General features: G+C 40.3%; 3 protein-coding genes across 5 annotated transcripts; 1 reads left to right on the top strand and 2 right to left on the bottom strand.

Moving 5' to 3' along the window:
- Window positions 1-621: 621 nt before the first annotated feature.
- LRRC42 (leucine rich repeat containing 42) lies at window positions 622-14,069 on the bottom strand. 2 transcript variants are annotated; one of them, XM_081322643.1, is made up of 8 exons: window positions 13,881-14,069; window positions 12,860-13,338; window positions 11,639-11,770; window positions 5,695-5,813; window positions 3,404-3,492; window positions 2,610-2,723; window positions 1,343-1,427; window positions 622-977 (listed from the first exon to the last, which is right to left on the bottom strand). In XM_081322643.1, exons 2-8 carry the CDS (start codon window positions 13,321-13,323, stop codon window positions 724-726), a joined length of 1,257 nt encoding a protein of 418 aa, XP_081178769.1. In that variant the 5' UTR covers window positions 13,324-13,338; window positions 13,881-14,069; the 3' UTR covers window positions 622-723. The 2 variants fall into 2 exon arrangements, with proteins under 2 accessions (XP_081178769.1, XP_081178770.1); XM_081322644.1 differs by having other exon boundaries at window positions 13,763-14,029.
- A 415-nt stretch (window positions 14,070-14,484) lies between these two features.
- Window positions 14,485-20,683, top strand: IFT25 (intraflagellar transport 25). 2 transcript variants are annotated; one of them, XR_014025908.1, is made up of 6 exons: window positions 14,485-14,899; window positions 15,516-15,622; window positions 17,346-17,414; window positions 19,302-19,345; window positions 19,489-19,607; window positions 20,280-20,371. XR_014025908.1 is itself a non-coding variant. In XM_081323677.1 (5 exons), the coding sequence occupies exons 1-5, from the start codon at window positions 14,802-14,804 to the stop codon at window positions 20,385-20,387; spliced, it is 426 nt and encodes a 141-aa protein (XP_081179803.1). In that variant the 5' UTR covers window positions 14,573-14,801; the 3' UTR covers window positions 20,388-20,683. The 2 variants fall into 2 exon arrangements, 1 of the variants encoding a protein (XP_081179803.1); XM_081323677.1 differs by lacking the exon at window positions 19,489-19,607 and having other exon boundaries at window positions 14,573-14,899; window positions 20,280-20,683.
- Window positions 20,684-20,792: 109 nt separating this feature from the next.
- On the bottom strand, window positions 20,793-26,249 carry DIO1 (iodothyronine deiodinase 1; the record flags this gene model as incomplete). The annotated part of the gene is made up of 4 exons (XM_081323676.1): window positions 20,793-21,684; window positions 22,147-22,346; window positions 23,019-23,162; window positions 25,928-26,249. The coding sequence occupies 4 exons, from the start codon at window positions 26,247-26,249 to the stop codon at window positions 21,616-21,618; spliced, it is 735 nt and encodes a 244-aa protein (XP_081179802.1). The 3' UTR covers window positions 20,793-21,615.

Below are 26,249 nucleotides of genomic sequence, written 5' to 3'. Positions count from 1 at the left end.
TTAATAGGTCAATATTGGAAAAAGGAGGAACTGCCGACTATAGAAGAATGGACTCTAAAAGTTTCTGACCTGGCGGAAATGGCAAAGATTTCGGCTTACCTGAAAGATCATTCGCAAGAACGTTATATTATAGAGTGGAAAAAGTGGATTGATTATATCCAGAACAAATATGGGACTAAGAAATTTCATTTAGCATTTGAGTAAGTTTCCTTTTCTGTTCTTTTCTTTTTATATGTAATATTAATATTGCTTGTAATCATTTTATATGAGCTGGAGGGTGATAGAATTAATAGTTTATTGTTGTTAGCATATGGATGCTTATGATTGTTCTTTGTTTTTATACCCTGTATTTAGCTCTGGGAAGTCGGGGGGGGGGAGGGGGGAATGGATGGGAGGGATAGGGAGGGTTAGGTAGGGGTGGGGGGAGGGGGGGATTGTTAAAGTTAAAATGTACTGTAAAACTTTTCAATAAAAAAAAAAAGAAAAACAAGAAAGTCCAGTTGCCTCGTGAAAAAGCATCTTTGGGATACAGCGAGCGTTTCATATTCTTTATAGTAGTTTGAAAATAATAATCATAATGATGATGATAATGATGATTTTGGAAGACTTCTTTCCAGCCCATTAACTGCTAAAATAGAACGCATCATTTATTTTCCAAGTTTTTTTTTTGTTCAGAGAGACAAAGCTGAACATCAGCCAATTAGTTAAAAATGTTTACTTTATTCAATAAGAGTTTAGCAGGTCCCATTCTGTCTGTGAAAAGCTAAAGAGGTCTGACTGAAGATGCTGTTTTTTCTGCTCAGTTGCAATTCTCCTTCTCTTTGGTAATTCTTCCATCATTTCCATGTCTCTTTGTGGTAAAGGATTATCTGATATCTCTGTTCTTTCTTTGTAGAACTGCAAGTTCTCATAATTTTCTCTTTGCTTTTCTCCTAACAGTGATTCTGGAGATCCTTCTGCTCTGGGTCTTTTTCCATCTGCAAACAACAACAACAACAACAAAAACCTTCTCATGAAGTGGCCACAACTGCATTTTTTTGTTTTGGCCAACACCATCAAGAAAAGAACATTAACTTATACAGATAAAGCATTTTGAAGGCTTCCAGATGTTCAAAGGATTACTATTTTAATTCTTCCAGTCATTTTAAACGAAGCCTGAGGAAAGTAGGAATCTTATTCCACAAGGAGAGGAGAAGTTTAAAAAAAAAACCATTTCAAGTTAACTGTTACCATCTGTGTGTGTACAGCCTCTTTGGCTCACAGCTTCAATGAGCAAAAATATACATCGATTTTTAAAAAGTAGTTTTATCTGGGACACAATTGTCTTTATTCAATTACTTACAGAAATGTTGAGCTGCTAGTCTAGATTTTATACTTTCTTTTGGCTTAACTACTTCTAGGACAGCATGCTTCCACTGCAAGATAACCTGAAAAAGTTAATTTCCATACTGAGTATACTGATAAAGCTAAAAAGAAAAAAAAGTTCTACTTCTCTGTATGACAATCAACCTAGATGTAAAATGTAATATTAGTTAATTGTGCATAATTATGATACTTAAGATGAACAAGTATCATTAATGTCAAAACTAAGTGATACAGTTAACTGAATTGAAAGAATATGCATTATAATCTCTCTAATAGTTATCCTTTTTACAAGCTTAAACCAAAAGTAATAATTCATTTTAAAAACTTCTTGTTAAATAATCATTATTTATTTATTTATTTATATTTCTAAACCAGACATGTTAAACACAAGGCCCGGGGGCCAGATCCGGCCCGCGAAGTGGTTTCATGTGGCCCGCGAAGCCATCCTGGAAACAGTGAGGGAACGGCCCCCATTGCCTTGGCCCTGGCCCAGAGACCCTCCTTCTGCCAGAGACCCTCAGATCTGTCCCACTCCTGCCCAGGCCCCCATAGGCACCCTTGATGCGAACGATGCAGAGTTGGCCATGCCCCCCCAGTACTCTAGCACTCTAGCCACGCCCTCCCAGTAGGCCACACCCACCCAGGCCATACCCACCCGGCCCCCTGATGGCAACCGCAATGCTGATGCGGCCCTCAATGAAATTGAGTTTGACACCCCTGTTCTAAACCAACCTTCTCCCTCAAAGGGCTCTACAATATATTATATATTATATTATGTAAAATAATACTTGTAATAATATACAAAGCTGAAATTATTATTGATAGAATATCCACTTATCTATATGTATTACTTTAATGCATCTAAATAACAGAATATTAAGAATCTATTATATAACTGTCATACTGAAATAATACATTGTATAAAAACTGAGAAGATGGAACAACATGATCTACATGGTTAGATTTAATAACATGTCAAAGGACTGAGCTAGTTCTACATTAATATATTATGGATATGCTTCTTCAAATGTTACACATTTAATTACTATTTTGTATATTCTGTTTTATTATACAAGCAATGTTACATTTTGTTTGTACATCATATCTTCTTGTAGTTATACTTTATGAATAAAATGTTTAAGCGTTAAAAAAAAACATTTGTTATTGAAGCCTGACATTTTAAAACGTTCAGACTCGTTTTACTGTTTTATATTAAAAATGGATATTGATAATGTAGAAAGTACCTGCTCTGCCCATCCTTCTGTTTTGCAGCTGCTATGATCAAATTCTTTTAAAGGGATCTTCGAACGGACTAGGTCTATTAGTGTCTGGATTTGATCAATGACTTCTTTTGTGTCCTAGCAATAAAGAGAAACCAAAATAGATGGGCTACGTTCATGTCACACAGTGATGTCCATGGTTTGGCTTAGCAAATTCAGCCTTTTTGTTTGTAAAGAATGCTTTATAGTTTAGTACAATGAGGTGACCACACACTGATTTTATTTATTTATTTATTTTTACTGATTGAAAGGACGCCTAGCTCCAGATGATTCCGGGTGCAAACAAATGATATGTATCTAGAGGAACTCAGTAAAACACAATCATAGCAAGCAAAATCTTACAAAGACTCTCACGCTACTCTCTCCCAAGGCCTAGAACAAGGATATCACCGCCTCCTGGAGTATAACCAGGGTGGGTGACATATGGGTCTGAAGAGAATATCGTTCCAGAGGGTGTGTGCCATGATTGAGGAGGCCTCAATAGATTATACTGTTTTACAGAAAGGACTCAAAGCACACTGACTCTGCCAGATCTTATCAGCATGTTTCCTTGCAATGTTTAAAACAAATCATGGCTTAAGATTAGTTTGTGAATCCCACCCACTCTATAAAACAACAAAGTCAATGACAAGACTTATGACAAGACAGAAATGTTAACCTTTTTATATCTGATAGTGTATGGGATGTGTGCGTATGTGTGTGTAAAATACACATGTGCCTAAATCTGGATGTTAAACAAATTAAATGCTTCTTTTTACCCTGAGGCCAGTCCCAGAGAGATCCAAATAGTTCAACTTTCTGAAAGGACGCAGATACCGAACTCCTTTATTTGTGATTCCTGGATTATCTATATAAAAACAATATCGCATTAAAATGAAAGCTGTTTTACAAACACTAAAGGGCATACAAGAGATAAAGTAACCCAAAGCTACTTAAATGTTTCTTAACTTGACCCTTGTTAGAAATGCTAAACAGCACACCAATTAAGCTATTATTGTTACTTAACTGAAAGGGGTTTGGAAAGCTTCATTTCCTTGCCAAAAAAGGACTATATTTTAACAAGTCTGATTACATTTAAGCGGTGCCTTAGGAATTAAAAGAAAATATAAAATAACAAACTATGGATCGTCACACAATTACGAAGCTTCAAAATCTAAGGGACTGGTTTGGACAAAACTCAGCAGCTTTTTTCGTGCAGCTGCTGATAAAAACAGGATCGGCAACATGATCGGCAACGTCCGATAACGGATATGGCACAAGAAGAAGAAGACTGAGCACGGTAGGTGTCTTCTAGGTCTCTTCTTTCAGGTGCTGTCATGTCCAAGGCTTATGAAATGATACCTTCTTGACTGCAGCCTCTCTTCTTTGAAATATTACCTTTTCTGGTTAGATTAGCCTTAATTTGTTATATTTTAGGAAAGCCATAAAATAAAACTTTTTTTAGAAAGGCTTGGAAGAGGATCTGGAGGTTATTGTTCTGGGTGGATTTAAGCTCTACGTAATATTGCTTTTGTTACTGAAATTATTATTTTGTTATACAGTCTTACTGCTTTAATATTCTTATGGTAGGAAAGAAACATAAGCCACTCAGAGTCCTGTTGGATTAGAGCAGGGGTCTTCAAACCTGGCCCTTTTATGACTTGTGGATTTCAACTCCCAGAATTCCTCAGCCAGCGTACCTGGCTGAGGAATTCTGGGAGTTGAAGTCCACAAGTCATAAAAGGGCCAAGTTTGAAGACCCCTGGCTTAGAGTAGCGTATAAACCTGACACACAAAAAAAGAAGAAATATCAAATTTCAGGACAGACATTTGCACTTTTTCTTTCCCACTACAGATATTCCTCAACTTATGACCACAATTGAGCCCAAAAGTTATGTTGCTAACTGAGACATTTGTTAAGTGAACTTTGCTCCATTTTATGACCTTTCTCATCAGAGTTGTTAAGTGAATCACTGTAGCTGTTAAGTTAGTAACACGGCTGTTAAGTGAATCTGGCTTCCCCATTGACTTTGCTTGTCAGGTTACAAATGTGATTGTATGATCCTGGGACCCTGCGACCGTCATAAATATGAGTCAGTTGTCAAGCATCTGAATTTTGATCACATGACCATGGGGATGCTACAGCGATTATTAGTGTGAAAAACGGTCATAAGACTTTTTTCAGTGCCGTTGTAACTTTGAATGGTCACTAAACGAATGGTTGCAAGTCAAGGATTACCTGTCTGTGAATAATGATTAGATATTTGCCATCAGAAACTCCTGTTCCAGGTACAAGGATATTGTACCATCTTGTTTACTCTATTCAAACTAGTAACCTCAGTTCTACTCAAGGGAGTTGGGGAACATATAAGTTTAATACATTAAATTGAATTAAGTTAAATAACAAATCACGTATTTATTTAACCTGATCACTGAAGTCTTTCAGCAATTTACAACCAGAACATGAAGCCAAAATTAAAATTAAAAATAGTAAAAATCTAGAATTTGAACTCTTGTTTAAAATACGTCTTCATCTTGTTAAAGCAAACATAAACAATATATTTGGCAGTGAGTGCATTCTAAAGAAGCCGAACAGCTTCTGAGAAAGATCAACGAGTCATTACAAGGTAACCTCGAGAAACTGTAAGCAAACCTCCTTCACTAAGAGGGTAAAAAATAAAGAGATATACTTTCATATAAGCTGTATATATTCCAAGTTGAATTACTAGTCCTTTGCCTGGAAACAAATTGGCAGCCAGTATAATGATGTTATCATACGCATAATGGGATGTCTTTGACCAAGCCATAGGCTGCATTTAAAGTTCTGACTTTGCTGGTTAGAAGATTGATCACATGACCCTGGGACCCTACAACCGTCATAAATGCTTGCCAGTTGCCAAGCATCTGAATTTTCCTCACGTGACCGTGTGGAGGCTGCAACGGTCATAAGTGTAAAAAACGGTCAGAAGTCACTTTTTTCAGTGCCCCTATAACTTACAATGGTCACTGAATGAATGGCTCTAAGTTGAGGGCTACCTGTACAAGCTCTGTAATCTTAATTTATACTTACAGGACAAGTCTAATACTGAGAGATTTTCAAGGCCTCTTTTCATCACTCGAACTCGTGCCGTCATTTTGCGAAGCCCAAAATCTGATAAGCAGTTATCTTTCAGGAGAAGATGAGTTAAACTGAAGTAAAATGTAAAAATTGCAGTTTTTACAGAAATACCTGGGGTAATGTTAATTGTTAAAGAGTATTTCCTGAAAAGCATCAATTATTATTTCAGGTTTCCTCTCTCAAATTGAGACCAGTGTGAACTCTTTATGTAATCACAAATATCATACATTAATAATGTTCAGAAAAAGAGCATTGATTCAGAAAACACATTTTAGTACCTTAAAGTTTATTTGTCTCAAAGGTCTAAGGTAAAGGTAAAGGTTTCCCCACACACGCGTGCTAGTCGTTTCCAACTCTAGGGGCCGGTGCTCATCTCTGTTTCAAAGCTGAAGAGCCAGCGCTTGTCCGAGGACTTCTCCGTGGTTATGTGGCCGGCATGACTAGACACCAAAGGCGCACGGAATGCTGTTACCTTCCCACCGCAGTGGTCCCTATTTTCCTACTTGTATTTTTACGTGCTTCCGAACTGCTAGGTTGGCAGAAGCTGGGACGAGTAACAGGCGCTCACTCTGTTACGCGGCACTCGGGATTCGACCTGCCAAACTGCCGACCTTCTAAGCGACATAAGGTCTACATAAATAATAAACCTGGTTAATGTATTAATCTAACCCAATTCATTGTATATCTTTAGTTGCAAATTTGAACAAACTTCAAAGAATCGTGAATTAAATACTTATGACACTATTAATCTGGACTTATGATTTCATTATTTAAACAGGGCTTTTTGTATCACATGGATTACAAGTATGACGTGTATTAGTATGAAAAAGTACCTTTCTTTCTTTGAAATATTTAAGCAGTCACTCTTTTAAGACTCTCTGCTTAAAAAACTGTCCTCAGTCTGTGTGCTATACACATACATGCGCATGTCCAGAAAACACTTCTACGTGGACTATTACCGTATATACTTGAGTATAAGCCGACTCGAGTATAAGCCGAGACCCCCAATTTCACCCCCAAAAACTGGGAAAAGTTGTTGACTCGAGTATAAGCCGATCCGCCGTTCTGCAAGCCTCCGCCGCCAGCAGAGGCTCGATCCGCCATTTTGCAAGCCTGAATACACAGGAATACCCTGTGTGGCCGCGGCTCTCGGGGAAGCCCTGGCTGTCCGCTTCCTCGCTCCACGCTGCCATTCGGGGCCCGCGCGTTCCCCGGGCAAATCGCGGCGCCCAGCAGGCGAGGAAACACGCCCGCTCCAGTTGCCCCCCCTTCCCTCAGGAGACGCAAAGCAAGTGACCGCCCGGAGCTTACCGAGGACTTGCGTGCGGCCGAGGCTTCGGTGCTTCCAGGATCGCGCGCACCTCTCCCAAGCCGCCGCCGTCCGGAGACCTGCCGAAGTTTGGGGAGGTGCGCGCGCACCTCCCCAAACGTCGGCAGGTCTCCGTTCCTCCGCGCAGACCTGCCGACGTTTGGGGAGGTTTGGGCGCCTCCCCAAACCTCCCCAAACGTCGGCAGGTCTCCGTTCCTCCTGCCGACGTTTGGGGAGGTTTGGGCGCCTCCCCAAACCTCCCCAGGTCTCCGTTCCTCCGCGCAGACCTGCCGACGTTTGGGGAGGTTTGGGCGCCTCCCCAAACCTCCCCAAACGTCGGCAGGTCTCCGTTCCTCCTGCCGACGTTTGGGGAGGTTTGGGCACCTCCCCAAACCTACCCAGGTCTCCGTTCCTCCGCGCAGACCTGCCGACGTTTGGGGAGGTTTGGGCGCCTCCCCAAACGTCGGCAGGTCTCCGTTCCTCCTGCCGACGTTTGGGGAGGTTTGGGCGCCTCCCCAAACCTCCCCAGGTCTCCGTTCCTCCGCGCAGACCTGCCGACGTTTGGGGAGGTTTGGGGGCCTCCCCAAACCTCCCCAAACGTCGGCAGGTCTCCGTTCCTCCTGCCGACGTTTGGGGAGGTTTGGGCGCCTCCCCAAACCTCCCCAGGTCTCCGTTCCTCCGCGCAGACCTGCCGACGTTTGGGGAGGTTTGGGCGCCTCCCCAAACCTCCCCAGGTCTCCGTTCCTCCTGCCGACGTTTGGGGAGGTTTGGGCGCCTCCCCAAACCTCCCCAGGTCTCCGTTCCTCCTGCCGACGTTTGGGGAGGTTTGGGCACCTCCCCAAACCTCCCCAGGTCTCCGTTCCTCCGCGCAGACCTGCCGACGTTTGGGGAGGTTTGGGCGCCTCCCCAAACCTCCCCAGGTCTCCGTTCCTCCTGCCGACGTTTGGGGAGGTTTGGGCACCTCCCCAAACCTCCCCAGGTCTCCGTTCCTCCGCGCAGACCTGCCGACGTTTGGGGAGGTTTGGGCGCCTCCCCAAACCTCCCCAGGTCTCCGTTCCTCCGCGCAGACCTGCCGACATTTGGGGAGGTTTGGGCGCCTCCCCAAACCTCCCCAGGTCTCCGTTCCTCCTGCCGACGTTTGGGGAGGTTTGGGCACCTCCCCAGGTCTCCGTTCCTCCGCGCAGACCTGCCGACGTTTGGGGAGGTTTGGGCGCCTCCCCAAACCTCCCCAAACGTCAGCAGGTCTCCGTTCCTCCTGCCGACGTTTGGGGAGGTTTGGGCGCCTCCCCAAACCTCCCCAGGTCTCCGTTCCTCCGCGCAGACCTGCCGACGTTTGGGGAGGTTTGGGCGCCTCCCCAAACCTCCCCAGGTCTCCGTTCCTCCTGCCGACGTTTGGGGAGGTTTGGGCACCTCCCCAAACCTCCCCAGGTCTCCGTTCCTCCGCGCAGACCTGCCGACGTTTGGGGAGGTTTGGGCGCCTCCCCAAACCTCCCCAAACGTCGGCAGGTCTCCGTTCCTCCTGCCGACGTTTGGGGAGGTTTGGGCGCCTCCCCAAACCTCCCCAGGTCTCCGTTCCTCCGCGCAGACCTGCCGACGTTTGGGGAGGTTTGGGCGCCTCCCCAAACCTCCCCAGGTCTCCGTTCCTCCTGCCGACGTTTGGGGAGGTTTGGGCGCCTCCCCAAACCTCCCCAGGTCTCCGTTCCTCCGCGCAGACCTGCCGACGTTTGGGGAGGTTTGGGCGCCTCCCCAAACCTCCCCAAACGTCGCGCAGACCTGCCGACGTTTGGGGAGGCGCCCAAACCTCCCCAAATGTCGGCAGGAGGAACGGAGACCTGCCGACGTTTGGGGAGGTTTGGGGAGGCGCCCAAACCTCCCCAAACGTCGGCAAGTCTGCGCAGAGGAACGGAGACCTGGGGAGGTTTGGGGAGGTGCCCAAACCTCCCCAAACGTCGGCAGGAGGAACGGAGACCTGGGGAGGTTTGGGGAGGCGCCCAAACCTCCCCAAACGTCGGCAGGTCTGTGCGGAGGAACGGAGACCTGGGGAGGTTTGGGGAGGCGCCCAAACCTCCCCAAACGTCGGCAGGTCTGTGCGGAGGAACGGAGACCTGGGGAGGTTTGGGGAGGCGCCCAAACCTCCCCAAACGTCGGCAGGTCTGCGCGGAGGAACGGAGACCTGGGGAGGTTTGGGGAGGCGCCCAAACCTCCCCAAACGTCGGCAGGAGGAACGGAGACCTGGGGAGGCGCCCAAACCTCCCCAAACGTCGGCAGGTCTGCGCGGAGGAACGGAGACCTGGGGAGGTTTGGGGAGGCGCCCAAACCTCCCCAAACGTCGGCAGGAGGAACGGAGACCTGGGGAGGTTTGGGGAGGCGCCCAAACCTCCCCAAACGTCGGCAGGTCTGCGCGGAGGAACGGAGACCTGGGGAGGTTTGGGGAGGTGCCCAAACCTCCCCAAACGTCGGCAGGAGGAACGGAGACCTGCCGACGTTTGGGGAGGTTTGGGGAGGCGCCCAAACCTCCCCAAACGTCGGCAGGTCTGTGCGGAGGAACGGAGACCTGGGGAGGTTTGGGGAGGCGCCCAAACCTCCTCAAACGTCGGCAGGAGGAACGGAGACCTGCCGAGGTTTGGGGAGGCGCCCAAACCTCCCCAAACGTCGGCAGGTCTCCGTTCCTCCGCGCCCTGCCTGCCTGCTTCTTTCCGCTGCGGAAAGAAGCAGGCAGGCAGGGCGCGGAGGAACGGAGACCTGCCGTTTGGGGAGGTTTGGGTAGGTGCGCGCGCACCTCCCCAAACCTCCCCAAACTTCGGCAGGTCTCGGACGGCGGTGGCTTGGGAGAGGTGCGCGCGATTCCGGAAGCACCAAAGCCTCGGCCGCGCACAAGTCCTCGGTAAGTTTTTTTGTTGACTGGAGTATAAGCCGAAGTGGAATTTTTCAGCCCAAAAAGTGGGCTGAAAAATTCGGCTTATACTCAAGTATATACGGTAATCAAGAAAAGCTGTTGTTTGAACTATAGACCGGATTTAGATACTGCACTAAATCATGTTTTGGTTAACCTGGTATGTGAACTAACCTGTAATTGCTGGATTGATATAACATCTCAAATCATAAATCAAACTGGTTTTATTACAGGTCAGCATGATATTTATTTATTTATTTTTATTCCATTTATATCCCGCCCTTCTCTGAAGACTCAGGGCGGCTTACAAGCTTAGCAGTAGCCTTCATTCTATGTATATGCCTGCTTATTAGGGCTTTCACACCCCTCCCAAGCAGCATTATTACAAAGTCAGCTTAATTGCCCCCAACAATCTGGGTCCTCATTTTACCTACCTCGGAAGGATGGAAGGCTGAGTCAACCTTGAGCCTGGTGGGATGCGAACCTGCACTAATTGCAGGCAGCTGGTGTTACTTAAGGAGGCATTAGCCCACTGCTCCACCATATAGCATGTAAACCCACTGTACACCCTCTTAAAATCTGAGGGCTGGGAGAATGACTGGGATATGGGATATATAAGGAGAAATAACAGGAAAATTTAAGTACTTCCTTCTATGTGTCTATGGAAGTTCTCAATCATCCAGTTAGAACTAAGGAAGCTTCTTGGATGAGAAGCAAAATATTATCAAAGGGGAAAAAAACCCCCAAGAAAGTTCAGTTGCCTTTTGGAAAAAGCTCCTTTGGTTCCTCCTTCTACATTTTTTCTGCCTTTGTGAAGTGCATCCTTGTGAAGGAAGAAAGCACTTATTTATAATTACCTGTATAGAGAGAACCAAGGTAATATACCATAGTCCTTAACTTACGACCACAAACGACCCTCAAATTTCCGTTGCTAGGAAGTTAAGTGAGTTTTGCCCCATTTTATGATTTTTCTTGCCACGCTTGCTAAGTGAATCACTGCAGTTGTTAAGCTAGTAACCCAGTTGTTAAGTGAATCTGGCCTCCACACTGACTTTTTTTTTCAAAAGGTTGCAAAAGGGGATCACCTAACTTTGGGACACTGCACCCATCGTAAGTATGAGCCAGTTGCCAAGCATCCAAATTTCGATCATGCGGAGGCTGCAACGGTTGTTAAGTGTGAAAAACAATCATGTGTCATTCATTTCAGTGCTGTTGTAACTTTGAGTGGTCGCCAAACAAATGGTTGTAAGTCAACGACTACTTGTAATTGGTAAGATGTAGGATGTCACCAGAAAGGTCCAGAATCAAATCAAGCATGAGCCTCAGCAGCTCTTTGGGTCAGTAGCTCTCTCTCTCTCAGGCCAATCTACTTCACAGGGTTGTCGCTTTGATGAAAAAAATGAGGAGGAAGGAGGGCTATGCCTGCCACTTTGAATTCCTGAATGGAAGTTGGGATATAAATCTAACAAATAAATAAATAGTGGCATATAGCGGCATGTAGCATGTACTTTCAGCTAGCACATACAAAATCAACCATTAGAACAATAAATCTGTAATAATTTATTTGACATGTAACAGATAAATGTATTTCAGGCTTGTTATAATTAAAACTGGAACTGATTTCATTTGCCATAGTTCTTTGAGCAATAAACAAATGAGAATGCTAATTTCTCTCACAATTATTATTACTGTACCTGGACAGACTTTCATTGGTGACATGCTCTAGCAGCTCATGGTCATCACCAAGCTTACAACAGGACAAATCCAAATGTGTCAGGCCTCGGAAAGATTTAATTTCTTCAAGTTTTTCAGAGATAATTAGAGAACTGTAAAGAATGAAAACAAAAATGTAAGCTCCTACAACTTAGCATTGTCTTGGGCACTGTCTTCCATTGCTGAAAATTAATGCTACTAATCATCTTTACAAACAAACAACATATTGTGAGAAAATAATCTTGTTTTGGAAAGTAGTTTGGGTCTCATATATTTTGGAAAAAGCAGCCACAGATTTTGTTAATGCCCAGCTTAAGACACTTCTAATTACGCTCAGTTCCATTTCAATGTAGTATCGAAAAGAACTCATGCAGAGATGTGCTGGTAAAATCATACAGTACAGTCAGGAAGGATCTCAGAGGTAATCTGGTCTAACTGCCTGCTTGTGTATGTTCTGCAGCTAAAGCAAGGATTGGGCTTATTGTCTAAAGCACGACTACAACAAAACCAATTTTCTTTCATTTACAATTTACAAAGCATCTCAACAAAAGGCAAAACTGATGCAGGTAGAGCTGGAATCAAAACATAGTTAGGTGCAAAGCTGCAAGGAGTAAGCCTTAATTCATTTTTCTTTAGATGTCAATACAGTTTATTTTCAAGTGACTCTGTTAAGAAGGTTGCAAGGAGTATTCCTGTACGTTTAATATCTAATACTATAGAAAATGCTTCCTCAATAGGGTATTTTATGTGCCCGGGGGAGGAGTACTCCAAATGCTATGAGCATGAAGTCTTAACACATTTCTGAGGTAAATTAAGTTGAAGAAGGCTACCCTGTATCCTTTGTAAACTTATATGTTTACAACAACAACAAAGTCACAACAGCAGCACAAATTTAAAAACTTATGATAAACTAATAAGAATAGCTTATAAATATCAAGCCAGTAAGATTAAACTTCAGATTTAAATAATATCTTTCAACTGCAAATGAAGCGATAATTCTTCAGTTTCCAGCTATGTAACGGTTCAAAAAATAGATATTAATTTTATTAGATTTATATACCGCCCTTTCCCGAAGGACGGTTCAACCTATCCCATTTACATTGACTTAATTTCACAGAGCATTCCAATTTTACACTTTCTTGAAAATCAGTATATATGTTCCATTAGCATAAACATACTAATAGCAAACAGTATGTGCTTACCCATTTCTCAAGCATAGTTTCTGAAGCACTAAGCATCCATAAGCATTAGTGAACGTCTGCAAAGCATACAGCCCTGTTTTTGATTCCATGAATTTCTGCCTAGCATCTGCAGCATAGAAAAGCTTTTCTGCTATCTGTTCTGGAAAGTCATTCAGTGAATCGACATGATTAATATTGACAGCAATATAGCTCAAAACTAGGCTGAAAAGAGACTTAGCAGAATACCGAAGACTTCCCTCCTTTGTGTAAGTAAAGATAAAGTGATCTGTCCTTCCATTGTCATTTTCCTTGTTGACACAAAGTTCAACAGAGAATTCTTTGGAGAACAATCTTGATGGCCTTGAATTTGGAGTATAACTAATTCCTTTTCCTGAAGCTTGATTTATCATAAAGAGCTGATCATTCTCTCGAACATATATTCCTTCTCCTTCTGGAACATTTTCGGCATCAAGATAGTATGACATTTTGCTTTCAGATTTCTGGAAGGAAAACACAAAATGAACAAGGTAAAGTGTTAAAGAAGTGGAATAATTTTCCAAAATTTATTCCACTTTTGGGTTTTTTCACTCATATTTTACTATTAAACACCTAAGCTGGAGGAGCTTCCCAAAAGCATAGAGATGATTGTATGTCTCTATGTCCTTGCAGGAGACAAAAAAAAATCCACAACAACTGTCCTTATTTTAAAATTGATAAGCTATAGCAATATTTCTCAACCCTGCAACTTTTAAGATGTGTGGACTTCAATTCCCAGAGTTCCACAGCCAACTTGCTTGCTTGCTGTGGAATTCTGGGAGTTGAAGTCCACACAACTTAAAAGTTGCCAAGGTTGACAAACACTACTCTATAAGGCAATATTAATCCAATCCATGAAGCTAAATATACATACATACACATACATACATCTGCTGTCCGGAGAAATTTTTGAAGATGCCTACAGCTTATTCGTATGACTGCAAAGGAGAAGTCAGCTTCGTTTACTCCCCGTATTGTAGTTAACTAGCAAATTCTTTCAACTTACATGCAATATAGTCAGGTTGTTTAGATTTCATCATCGAAAACAACCAGCAGCCTCCCCAAACCCACTCTTTTGAGGTATGCAAGTGGGGAAACTACCCCCCCCTCACAATCCGTCGCCTCCCAACGAGGGAGTTTTCCGTGAAACCACCCGAGAAAATACAAAAATGTAAAGGAAGAATCACTCGCCCCCACTTCGGACCGCGAGATGAGCGCCCGTAGAAGACAATGCGCATGCGTGTCCGGGCGGAGACATTCGAGATAAAAATATAGAGCGGTTTCCCGAGAGAGAGAAAGAAAGAGAGGGGGGGGCTTGTGTGTTTGCGTATGTGTGTATGCTGTACTTTTCCAACCCGCGCGGTTGAAGGGCTCTGAAACTTCACGTCCGACGTATTGAAGAGCACCACGCCGCCACGCCCTTTCCTAATTAACCCAGCTCTTTGGGTTCATACACAATAACTCAGGGGTCTTCAAACTTGGCCCTTTTATGACTTGTGGACTTCAACTCCCAGAATTCCTCAGCCAGCAATAACTGAAAGATCCACTGCTCGTGGATTTGGTTTCCTGCACGTTGCAGAGAGTTGGACTAGAACGGTGGCGTCCAGGCTATAGGCCACTTTAAGACTTGCGGACTTCAACTCCCAGAACTCCCCAGCCAGCATGGTTGGCGAGGGACTTCTGGGAGTTGAAGTCCACGAGTCCCTGAACTATAGATGATCCCTGCCGTCCCTTCCACTCTATGTGAGTCTCTTTCACTGTTGGATTTCATACAATGTCTTGAGCCACAAATTTATCTTAACAAGATTTTAGGAGGCCACTTCCGGGTTTTTCCGGCTAGGGTGCTGCTAGGCAACTGAGCCGCTCGCCCGGTAGGAAGGAAAAGAAGGGACGCTTTGAGGCGGCAGTTTGCGAGGCTTGAGCAGGGATGAAGTTTACAGACTACTGCCTCGGCTCCGAGGGAGCCGAAGTTATTTTAGCAACATCCAGCGATGAAATGTACCCGCCGGAAAACATCATTGACGGGTGAGTCTTGAGTCTTCGGGGTGGCGTTGAACATTGGAAAGGATTGACTGATTCCTTTTAAGATGAGTGGACTTCAACTTCCAAAATTGGGGAATTGAGTGGAAGCTGGAGAAACACTTTTTCCCCCTGAACATTATGAATGTTAAAATCATCTTAAAGTTGCCAAGGTGGAAAAACGCTGCCTGTGGAAGATGGAGAAAATACTGCCTGTGGAAAAACAAAAGTGGAAAGCACTGGTTTCAGAAAAGGCCAAGTCTCAAGAATGGTGACAAGAAGTCACGATTTAAAATAAACGGTTTGTTACATTATATGTTCAGTATTATTTATCTGTTTTATTTATTTGTTAAATTTATTTACCTTCTATTCCCCCTTGGGGCTAACCAAGGCAGCTTGCAATAATATAGCTTCCTTTTCCCCAGATAATGCAAAGGAAAGTATATTTTTCTGTTTCTCAGGTTATCCCCACAGCAACATTTTGAATTAGGCTCTAGGCTAAGAAATATGGGTAGGTTCATCCATATGAGTGAGTATTGTGCTAAGCCATGGCTTGTTTAACTATGTTGAAACACAGTTTCATACATAGCCTATGATGTATAATTGCATTTTATTCTAATAGGCGACCTGAAACTTTTTGGACCACAACTGGGATGTTTCCTCAGGAATTTATTATTTCCTTTCATAAATGTGTGACCATTAGCAAACTGACAATTCAGTGTTACTTAGGTAAGTTATAATATGTTTGTGTTTTCAAATTTTGTGTCTTTTCTGCAATTTTATCTTCTTTTCATGTACTGTTCCATAATATAGTTGTACACTTCATATAATGAAAAATAGTCATGCATTTATACTTGGGAATACTCTGTAGACATTTCCACTTTAGAAGAATTGGGCCATGGCTCATAATATTTTTATATACTATATAGATAAGAAAGTATTGGTTATTATTAATATGAGTTGCTGAGGCAATTCTCTTTATAATACTTTGTGGGTATTTTGCTTGTGTTTTTTTCCCTAAGTAATTTATTTTTTGATACATCTATAACTAATTGCATCTTTGAATGTAAAATGAGACATTACAACTCTCCCATACTTGTATGCTAGGATGGATACCTTTAACTTCTGATTAATATGAAGCTATCCTGTAATAGGAACTTTGCAACAAGAATAACCCATCATGTTTTGGGTGACAGAAACATGCTAATATCATTAAATCAGATTACATGTAGTCCTTGACTTATGATCGCAATTGAGCCCCAAATTTTTGTTGCTAAATGAGAGATTTGTTAAGTGAGTTTTACTCCATTTTTCTTCCTACAGTTGTTAATAACATGGTTTTTAAGTAAATGTGGCTTCCCCCTTGCCTTTGCTTATCATAAGGTCACAAAGGTTATCATTTGACCTCAGGACCTGCAACCATAAATATGAGTCAGTTGGCAAGCATCTAAATTTTGAATACATGACCAGGGGAATGCTGCAACAGTCAAAAAGTGTGAGAAATTGTCATAAGTCACTTTTTCTAGTGCTGCTGTAACTTTCAATGGCCACTAAACTATTGTAAGTCGAGGACTACCTTCTCTTCTGTGAATTTAACAAGCTTCTTGGAAAGGGAGATGAACAAATTATCTGGGTTTAAACTCTGGTATTTGGAAATGAGATCCACCCTGAAAAAGGCTGTGTACTTGTTGCTGGATTTAGACAAACTCTTTTACTCTATTTGACAAATTAAGGGTTTTTTCAGTGCTTTTAATACTGATCAGTCATTTTGAAGGAAACTCTAGTTCAGGGGTCTTCAAACTCAGCCCTTTTATGACTTGTGGACTTCAACTCCCAGAATTCCTCAGCTAGGCACGCTGGTCATAAAAGGGCCAAGTTTGAAGACACCCTGCTCTAGTTTGTGGTATGTATGGTTCTCTAAGTCTATACAGCTATGTGGGAGCTATGTGTGTCATTTTCTTTTGTTTGGGTGATTCCTAGACCCCATTTGATTGCATGTTTCTGAAAACTGTGGCCTAGTTTCCCAATGTTTTTTGGGGGGGAAATGCCCCAAACTGCTGTATGCCCTAAAATAGGATGAGCACAATTAAAGAAAGGAAAAGCCCTTTCCAAACCCAGATTATCATGGTCCCAAATATTTTATAGCATTGTCCTCCTCTTTGTATATAACACAATCCTTCATCTGCAAAAGGTGTCCATAACAAATTATTTTTGTACATGGAGGGGAATATATTGATCACATATTTCACATGCTCCTCACATTTGACATAGCCTAGCTTTCTTTGTATTTTAATAGTTCTGTATGATAATTTTCTCTGGTGAATTGTAAAAATGAAATTAGTCATACAAGTGCACTTGTGTTGAAGCTAAGAATTATTTTATTAATAGTTTTGATATATTAAGGTGGAACTGGTATTCTTACAATTAATATTTTTAAAAATATTTTCTTTAGTGAAGAAGTTACGCATTGAAAAAAGTGTATCTAAAGATCCAGTTGATTTTGAAAAGTGCATTGAAAAAGGTAATTATACTAATATTGTTATGATTCAGTGAATGATCATAATCCACTACTGAATTCAATCAAGTCTGAGGAGTATGGTTATTGAAAAGAAATTCTGTTGATCTCAATTTTTGCATAACATTAGACTAACAGTATAGAATGAAAAGTTCAAAGGAGATATTGTAAGTTTTTTTTTAAATTTCAGTATTAGCTTTGTAATCTGCAGAACTAGAAGACTATTTCAATATATTTTAGAAGTTAAGTTGTTGTACTTAGCAAACAGCAGTTGATTCTTTGTAATGCATTATCCAATTATCAATTTCAGGTATGCTCTGAATTGAAGCTGACTTTTCTTTGACAGGTGACCATAGGTAAAAGTCAGTGGCCCAAATTCTTCTCTACCTTACTGGGGAAGAAAGTCTGCAACACCGGATGATATTTTAAATTCTATTTCTCTTCTTCATGATATATACCACTATGAAATATATATATTTCATAATAGTATATATGGATGGATGGATGGACAGACAGACACAAACTGTAATAGAATAATATACCAATAAGGGCTATTTCTACCTCTGAGGCTTTTAAGTGGAGGCTGCACAGCTTTCTCTCTTGAATGATTTAATTGCTTTGCCTGCAGATTGCAGAGAGTTGGACTAGAATAGATGATTCTTGTGGCCCCTTCCAACTCTAAAACTATGTGACTATGATTCTGAGATACGTACATACATCAAAATATGAATGCTGACTATGAATATATGAATCTTCACTGGCTGCCAGTTAATGTGCTTAGAAATTAAGAAGTGGGTTAACCAACTTAAACCAAGAAACCCACAAGGTAATGATTTTTTAATGGCAAAATGTATATGTAACAATTTAGAATGGTGAATCCCAGTTTTAGTCAGCCCCTTCTTTTTCACTGATTGCTTTGCAATTATTTCAAAAGACTGGGGTACAAGAGTAATAGTCCCTTTTATAAAAAGAGGGGATGGGACATCCAGCTATCACCCTAATAAGTCTACTAAGCATTATGAGCAACATTTATGCCAAATATTTAAATACAAAAATAATGGATTGGCTGGAAATAACGTCCAGAGAAATAGACTGATGTTAGCTGTAATCGCTGTTCCTTTGATCTTGCCTTTATTTTACAATATCTGGCAGAAAGGTGTATGGCTAAAGCAGGATTTGCCTATATACTGCTTCGGTTGATTTTAAGTTTGCCTTCTACTCGATATCTGGGCCTAATAAATCAGATCAAGTCATCAATTCCACTGTAGATAAGTGACTATTACTATTGCTGCTTGAGCTTCATGAAAAAGCTTATCTAAAAATCTAATTTACTTCACAAAATTACACAACTAAAGCAATACCTTAGTATGGGAAGATAGGATTGTATGTTGGCACCACTGTTATTTACTTTTTACATTGACCATCTGTCTGAACACCCTAATCTTCCCCACACAACAGTAGCTCATATGTTTCAATAAGTCAAATATGTAGTTTTATCAGACTTTCATTGGCCTAGAACAGGGATAGGCAACCTTGGCTCTTTTATGACTCGTGGCTGGCTCAGGAATTCTGGGAGTTAAAGTCCACGAGTCATAAAAGAGCCAAGGTTGCCTACCCCTGGACTAGAACATGCCCTAAGATCGCTAACTATGCACTGTAGGGACTGGGCAAAGGCAAAAATATTGATGTTGGCTAAACATATTAGAATTCAAAAGTAGCAACTTAAATGGCCATCAAATCAAATAGATATCTTGTTAGAGGTACGATTAGTTGACTTGATTTTTTTAACTGGCTTAAGCACTAGTTCCAGTAAAAATGTCAGATTTATATTTTATATTTATATTTATATTTATATTATTTTCTACAGTTAAATTATACAATTTTTATTTTCAGAGCTGCAGTGTAAAGATGGAGAACTACAAATAGAAGATTTTTCTGTAAGTATCTTTCATTTAATATTAATATAAAAGATAATCAGTTCTTGACTAAAGAATTGCATTTTTTTTAAAAAATAGAAGTTTGAAAATAGCAAACCACTTCCATATTGCTGGAAATAAAACTGTGTTCCTATTATTACCAGGAGCTGAGCTCAGCTTGATGGATGATGATGATTATCATCATCATCATCATCATCATCATCATCATCATCATCATCATCATCATGGCATGATCTGAATGAAAAACTAAAATACACAAATGGTAGCCAGTCCCCTATATCTGAAATTACTGAATTAATGCTAGTGAATATTGAGAAATGTTTTTAAAGTTTGCTCACATTAATTAGTTACTTATTTACATGATGCACATCTAAGCATATTTACTGAGAAGCAAGTTCCACTGTGCTAGTGGAACTGTTGGGTTACATGTTTTTAAAATATTTTAGGCTCTGTACTGTATTATGTACAGGACTGTTAAGATGCATTCATGAATGTTGACATCTTAGCATTTTGGACGCTATTGTAATTTTAGATTTGTGTGTAAATAGGGAACTGTAATTGCAATTACATATAAATATTTAACTTCAAGATATGTAGTTATTCATTCTCTAAGGTTGATCATTTTCTACAGATAAACGTCAAGCAAAATAGTAATAATGTAGGGACATTCTGTTCCTAACAAGCTTTTAAAGTATCCAAAACATCTGCCAGCAAATCATGGCTGGGATATCAAAATATAATATTTTATAATGCCACAGTAATGTAGTACTTTATATATACCATTTTCAATATTTAACAGCAAATCTTTAAATGCACTGAATATGTTTATCCACTTACACTGAAACTTTCCTGTGGGAATTAATATTTTAAAATGCTGTTATTCATTACACCATACCTATAGTTTATGGTTGTTAATATTTTTTTTCTTTGATAGTTTCCTGAGATCCAAGCTACGTATCTTCGAATCATCATTTTATCTGCTTCTGATGCTTTTGTGTCAGTTCATAGGGTGATAGCGGAAGGACTATCACAAGGAAGTTAAATTCAATATTCAGATTATAACATATTAAACATTAAACCTTTTTTAAAATGTAGCTGGCATTAATGACTCTTAAGTACTTTAACTGCTGTTGGTATTTAATCTTTTCAATGTAAATTTGGTAAAAAATTTCAACAATGAACATTATTTAAATATTAAATATGATACTATTTATACGATGATGTATGGCACATTATAGATGAAATGGAGTAATAAACGAGAATCTTCTTTCATCAAACCCTCTGTTATGTTGCCCAATATCTTCTGTGCTTCTTAATTGATAAGAAATAGAGTTAATTTAGTCTGGGGCAATCTTTCTTTTAGACCACCAAGTTCCACTCCATCATTTTATCTTATGCTATATCATAACATGATACCATATTTAAAGAAAACCAGTTCAAGAACAAAGATTTTTCGACCAAGTTTAATATTGCATCTTGTTTCTATAAATATTTTTCTGTATCAGGTCATAATCCTTTATGTTTTAAACTATGACTATCATAAACAAATATTAATAGAAACAAAAAATAAGAAAATTACTGCAACTATTCCATTCAGAAAGTTCTTCTCTACAGACACCTTTAAAACTCCTGTTCTTAAGTGTTTTGGGTTCAGAGGATCCAATGCATCAGCACATGCTAGGAATTTCATGAGAACAATCATGCATGTTTGTCTGTTACAAATGTCAGCTGGTTCTGCAGCAATACTCTCCAGAAATTTGATTCTATACTTGTACAAAGACTGGTTCTGTTCAGATCCACAGACTAACAGTTACAAATACAGCTTTTATAGAAGAAATATAATTGGGAAATGTACACTGTTGCATTCCTGTTACTAAAGAAGAGATTGCTGCTCTGTTTGACTATTCTAGGGGCTGTTGTATATATGCTGTCCATCATATTATCTTGACTATGTCAGTTGAATGCCTTGCTTCCTTAAAAAAATCACCACAAAGACATTTTCAAATGTGTAAAGCGGTTTGTGTATCTACTGCTGGCAATTACAAGAATGGAGATAAGCATTGGCAGGTAATCCAGGGTAAACATATTAAATAGAGCTTAAGTTATTGTTTAATTGAGAGTTCATGACTGCTGAGTATTAATGATGTAAGGTTTTCACCATTATGTTTCCAAATAAATACAGCCTTTTACAAATAAATATACTTTTAGAAATGTAATCAGGCAATGGAGTATACATGCTGCTCACAAACAGGTTGCGTTGAGGTGTTCTTTTACATGTAAAATTGTTCCAAAAATTCACGAACTTCTTGTGGGCAATACTTCCAAGGTCCTGGTCTACCCTGTGTAAGGAAAAATAAATACCATGACTAATTTCTACGGATGGGAATAGAAAGTATAGGTAAGGGATGTAAAATAATATAAAAAGAATAATTATAAAATAAATAGATTATTAAAAGATTAGGCTTTTCATGAAAGCATATGGTGTAAGAATATGAGCATGTGGCAGTGACAGGATACCAATTATTTCAGAATTGCATAGAAAAGATTATATTTTCCCATTGAATTAGATGCCACTATTTTTCTCAGTCATGGAAAATAAACAGCAAAACATAAGATGTGCTATGAAAATATGCATAATAATGCATACTTAAAACAATGTACCTGTTGTTGTTTTTTTTAAAAAAAGAACTCTAGATAGCAGTTTCCCTAAAACTAAACTCGTCTCTCTCCCACAAGGTCTCATGTACATGTTTAGCTTTGCAAACAACCAACCTTATTGTAATAACTTTTGTTTTTTTTACCTTATACACAACTTTTCCCTTTTGAAGCACATACAGTCTCTCGGGCAGAGCAGCATATTTGTTACTGCTCAAGTTTTCCATTGTGTCTAGAACCACTGGACATAAAGGATGCTGTTTTAGGAGCATCTGTGCAGCCATTATACGTTCTTGGAGGTTTCGGTGACTTTTAATGACAATATTGTTCTTAAAGGCCCATCCATCTAAAATAAAAAAATAATTCATCTAATCCATCTAAAATAAAGAATAATTCTAACAAGAATTAGACTATTGATTGGATATATTCGTGCTTACATTCAATAGTAGAAGTGGGATCTGTAAGAGCCCAGAACTTCTTGGTTTTTGTACTGTAGCAACTCCACTTTTATTCCTATTTTCCTTTTTTCTTCCACAAGTACAAACCCATGAAACCTGTTCAGTCTTATGGGCTATTATCATGCCTATACCTAAGTGACTCTACAATTGTCTTATCATCTTCCAGAGTCTGCTGGCTGATAAACACACAGTGAAACCATGGCTTTGATACGATGAATTTTATTAAATTTTTGGTTCTATTCATGCAGATAAAATGTTATTAGCTGTCAGAGAAAGCAGTAAGTGTGCTGTCTCTTAGCTGTTGGATCTCGACAGTAATCTTTCTTAAATTACATTTGACTTAGACAATCAAATATTGTGCGGGGGAATGTTTTTGGAGATTATATATACAGCATTAGATGCACTATAATTGTTAACCAAGTTAAATTAGCTTCCTTTGTCACATAATATTAAATCTGCTCCATTAAATTCTATGCCGGTTTATATTTAAGAAGAAATGCACCCAGATTGGTAACCTGGAATACAATTATTTACAATCTAGTGAGTGTAGATTGCCTTACCTGAGGCGTGAGCTTCTTCAATGTAGATTACAAGAAAGTCTGCTACAGTTTTGAAATCTTCAACAAGTTTATTAAACTCGCCAAATCTGAATATGAATGAAGGTCAGGTACAACTTCCAAATGTCAGAACCAAAGGCCTGTTACCTGCAAGACAAGAAACACAGATCAGTCTTGAAGGGTAAAGATGAGAATAAGGATTGCTATAGTTCTCATATTTATTAGGCAGTTATTTGCAGTTAAAATGCTACATATACAGTAATTTTAAGAATTTGGTCACATTCTTGTCCATATGAGATACCTAATATTTAGGGGCTGATTAATATAACATTTGAGAGATTTAAAAAGGCCAAATACTTTAACAGTAGACTTTTCTTTTTGTGCCATTTTGAACAAGTTCCCAGAACTAGCTGAGGAATTCTGGGAGTTAAAGTCCACACATCTTAAAGGCACTGAGTTTGAAAAACATTGGTCTAGAAGCCTCCATGTATTCATTCCAAAACATGAAACCTTTATTAAGACCCTGCTAATGTCACATGAATAATTTTGCCAGGATATTTTATGATGGTACAATTCTAATTCTCAATAAACACTGTGGGATAAAGAACAACATATTTTGTTTTACATAATCAGCATCTGCATGTTGTACAATAATGTTGCATGTATTCAGCAGCATGTATTTCATTTTAAAATGTCCCCTTTCCATATTTTCTGAAGCTAACAATAATTACAAGCAGAGCAAAGATTTAGAACCTTATTGGCATCACCAATAAAAAATCCTCTAATTAAAATGATCTCTTCAATACTGCCTCTGTTTGAAGGAATTTTATGATATGGTTAGCTATTTTTGTCTTTTATTTATTTTTATATTTATTTATTTATTTATTTATTATTTATTTATTTATTTGATTTTTATACTGCCCTTCTCCCGAAGGACTCAGGGCGGTGTACAGGGCAATAAATATCAAAAATACAAGATACAAAAGTTAAAAAAACATTAAATAATTGTGGCCGATGCAATAAATTAGTTAAGATCAATGTTAAAACCCCAAACCCATCAAACCAGGCCGGCTTGTTCAAATAAATAAGTTTTTAGATCACGTCGGAAGGAGCGAAGGTCGGGAGCCATCCGGAGCTCAACCGGTAAGCGGTTCCAAAGGTCTGGCGCACCCACAGAGAATGCCCTTCCCCTGGGGGTCACCAGTCGACATTCTCTGACCGGTGGCACCCTGAGGAGGCCCTCTCTGTGGGAGCGCACTGGACGGAGGGAAGTTGATGCCGGCAGCAGGTGCTCCCGTAGGTAATCCGGAACCATGCCATTTAGGACTTTATAGGTCATCACCAGCACCTTGAATCTCACCCGGAGGGCAACTGGAAGCCAATGCAGCTCACGGAGCAGAGGTGTAACATGGGAGTATCGGGAGACCCCCAACACAACTCGCGCGGCTGCATTCTGCACCAGCTAAAGCCTCCGAGTGGTCCTCAAGGGCAGCCCCAAGTAGAGAGCATTGCAGTAGTCTAAACGAGAGGTCACGAGCGCATGAGTGACTGTACGCAAGGCATCCTGGTCCAAATAGGGCCACAACTGGCGCACTAGGTGAACCTGGGCGAAGGCCCCCCTAGTCACAGCACCTATATGATCTTCTAAGGAGAGCTGTGAATCTAGGAGGACACCCAAGTTGCGAGCCCTATCTACGGGGGGTAATAGCTCACCCCCCCATAGTAAGAGGTGGAATAATCTGAATTTCCCGAGATGCCGGCACGCACAGCCATTCAGTCTTGTCAGGGTTGAGCCGAAGCCTGTTCCTCCCCATCCAGACCCGGACATTTTAACATGTTTATACTTGCAGTAGAATTGGATACTATAATGTTTTGATTTTTATTTGAGTATCTGTACAATCTCTCTTGATCTAAGTCAAACATGTCAAACTCACAATGTCACGTGACGCTGCACAACATATCGGGAGAGTTTTGCCATTGCCGGCAATGGGGTGGGTGCGGCTTCCGCATGACGAGTCCGGCCCATGGGCCGGCAGTTTGACACCCCTGATTCTAAGTGATGACATCCATGAGTCTGTTCACAATAAAACTAAGCCAGGATTTATTGAAGAAACCATAGTAGCTTGATTCACATCACAGTGAAGCAAAAACATAAAATTATAAAATTATCTCTGTTCTTCACATCACCCTTTATCGATTTCCTATCAAATGCATTTTTGTTTCTCTAAAGTATTTTGATTCAATTACCTATGGCAACTATTGGAATATGCAAAATAAGTGTACAACGCTGGTTGCATGCAAGTTGGGTTTTATGTTAATTTTCAAAGCAGTGCAGTTAATTAGTTACTATGAAGTAGAAGCCAATAACATATGAATATGTTAAGAGAGAGAGGGCAAAGTGCAGTTGTGTTTGTGCTGATATGTAGCTGATTAGTTCAAGCTTTATCATGCTCTGTGTCTTTTCTGTGAAGGCATTTCTTATAGTTTTTAAGAAAAAAAATCTGAGGTATATAGATTGAACACATTTATTTGAATGTGTGTATCCTTTGACTCAGTAATACATGCATATGCATAATCTTGTATATTTGTATGCTATATGTAATTTTATGTACAGTATGCAATAGCATAAGTTACTTATGAGAGTCATTTTATCTGGATCAATCATACATATATAAAGTTAAATTATTTCCTGTTAATATGTCAAAATTAAACTACTCAACCACTCTAGTGCCATCTTAACACTTTCCCCAATTACGTTGACGTGTTTTATGTCAATTTCAACTGCATGAAAAAAAATGAACTCTTTCTGTTTAGTCAGTAGAGCAAAATTAATACCCTGATTTTGAAATTCACTTATGTGATTAGCAAATGCCATATTTCTAAAAAAAAACACCATCCTGGTGTTTACTTACCTTGCATGAAATCCAGAATGCGATGAATTTTCCCACTGAGATCCGCTACAGGGGTGTTAGGAGCGGGACCGCCCTGAAAGGCTTCATCTTCCAGCCTTTTCCATTTGACTTTCAAGACGAAGAGTAAGTATGGGAAGCTGAAGAAAGTTGGGCCCCAATTTTCATAGCTGAATTTTGGGTTGCTACTCTTTTCTCTCTGCTTCAGGAGATATCTCTTCACAGTACCTGGGAAGAAGAACATACAGATTTTACCAATAATAGTAGACAGGCACACATGCAGAAGAATCCAGGCTCTCTGCATAAATCTCTTCATTCTGAACAT

The sequence above is a fragment of the Vipera berus genome, assembly GCF_964194415.1.
Source record: "Vipera berus genome assembly, chromosome: 3".
Lineage (NCBI taxonomy): Eukaryota > Metazoa > Chordata > Lepidosauria > Squamata > Viperidae > Vipera > Vipera berus.
The sequence above is the reverse complement of the archived record's forward strand: the minus strand, read 5'-3'. Positions and strand labels throughout refer to the sequence as shown.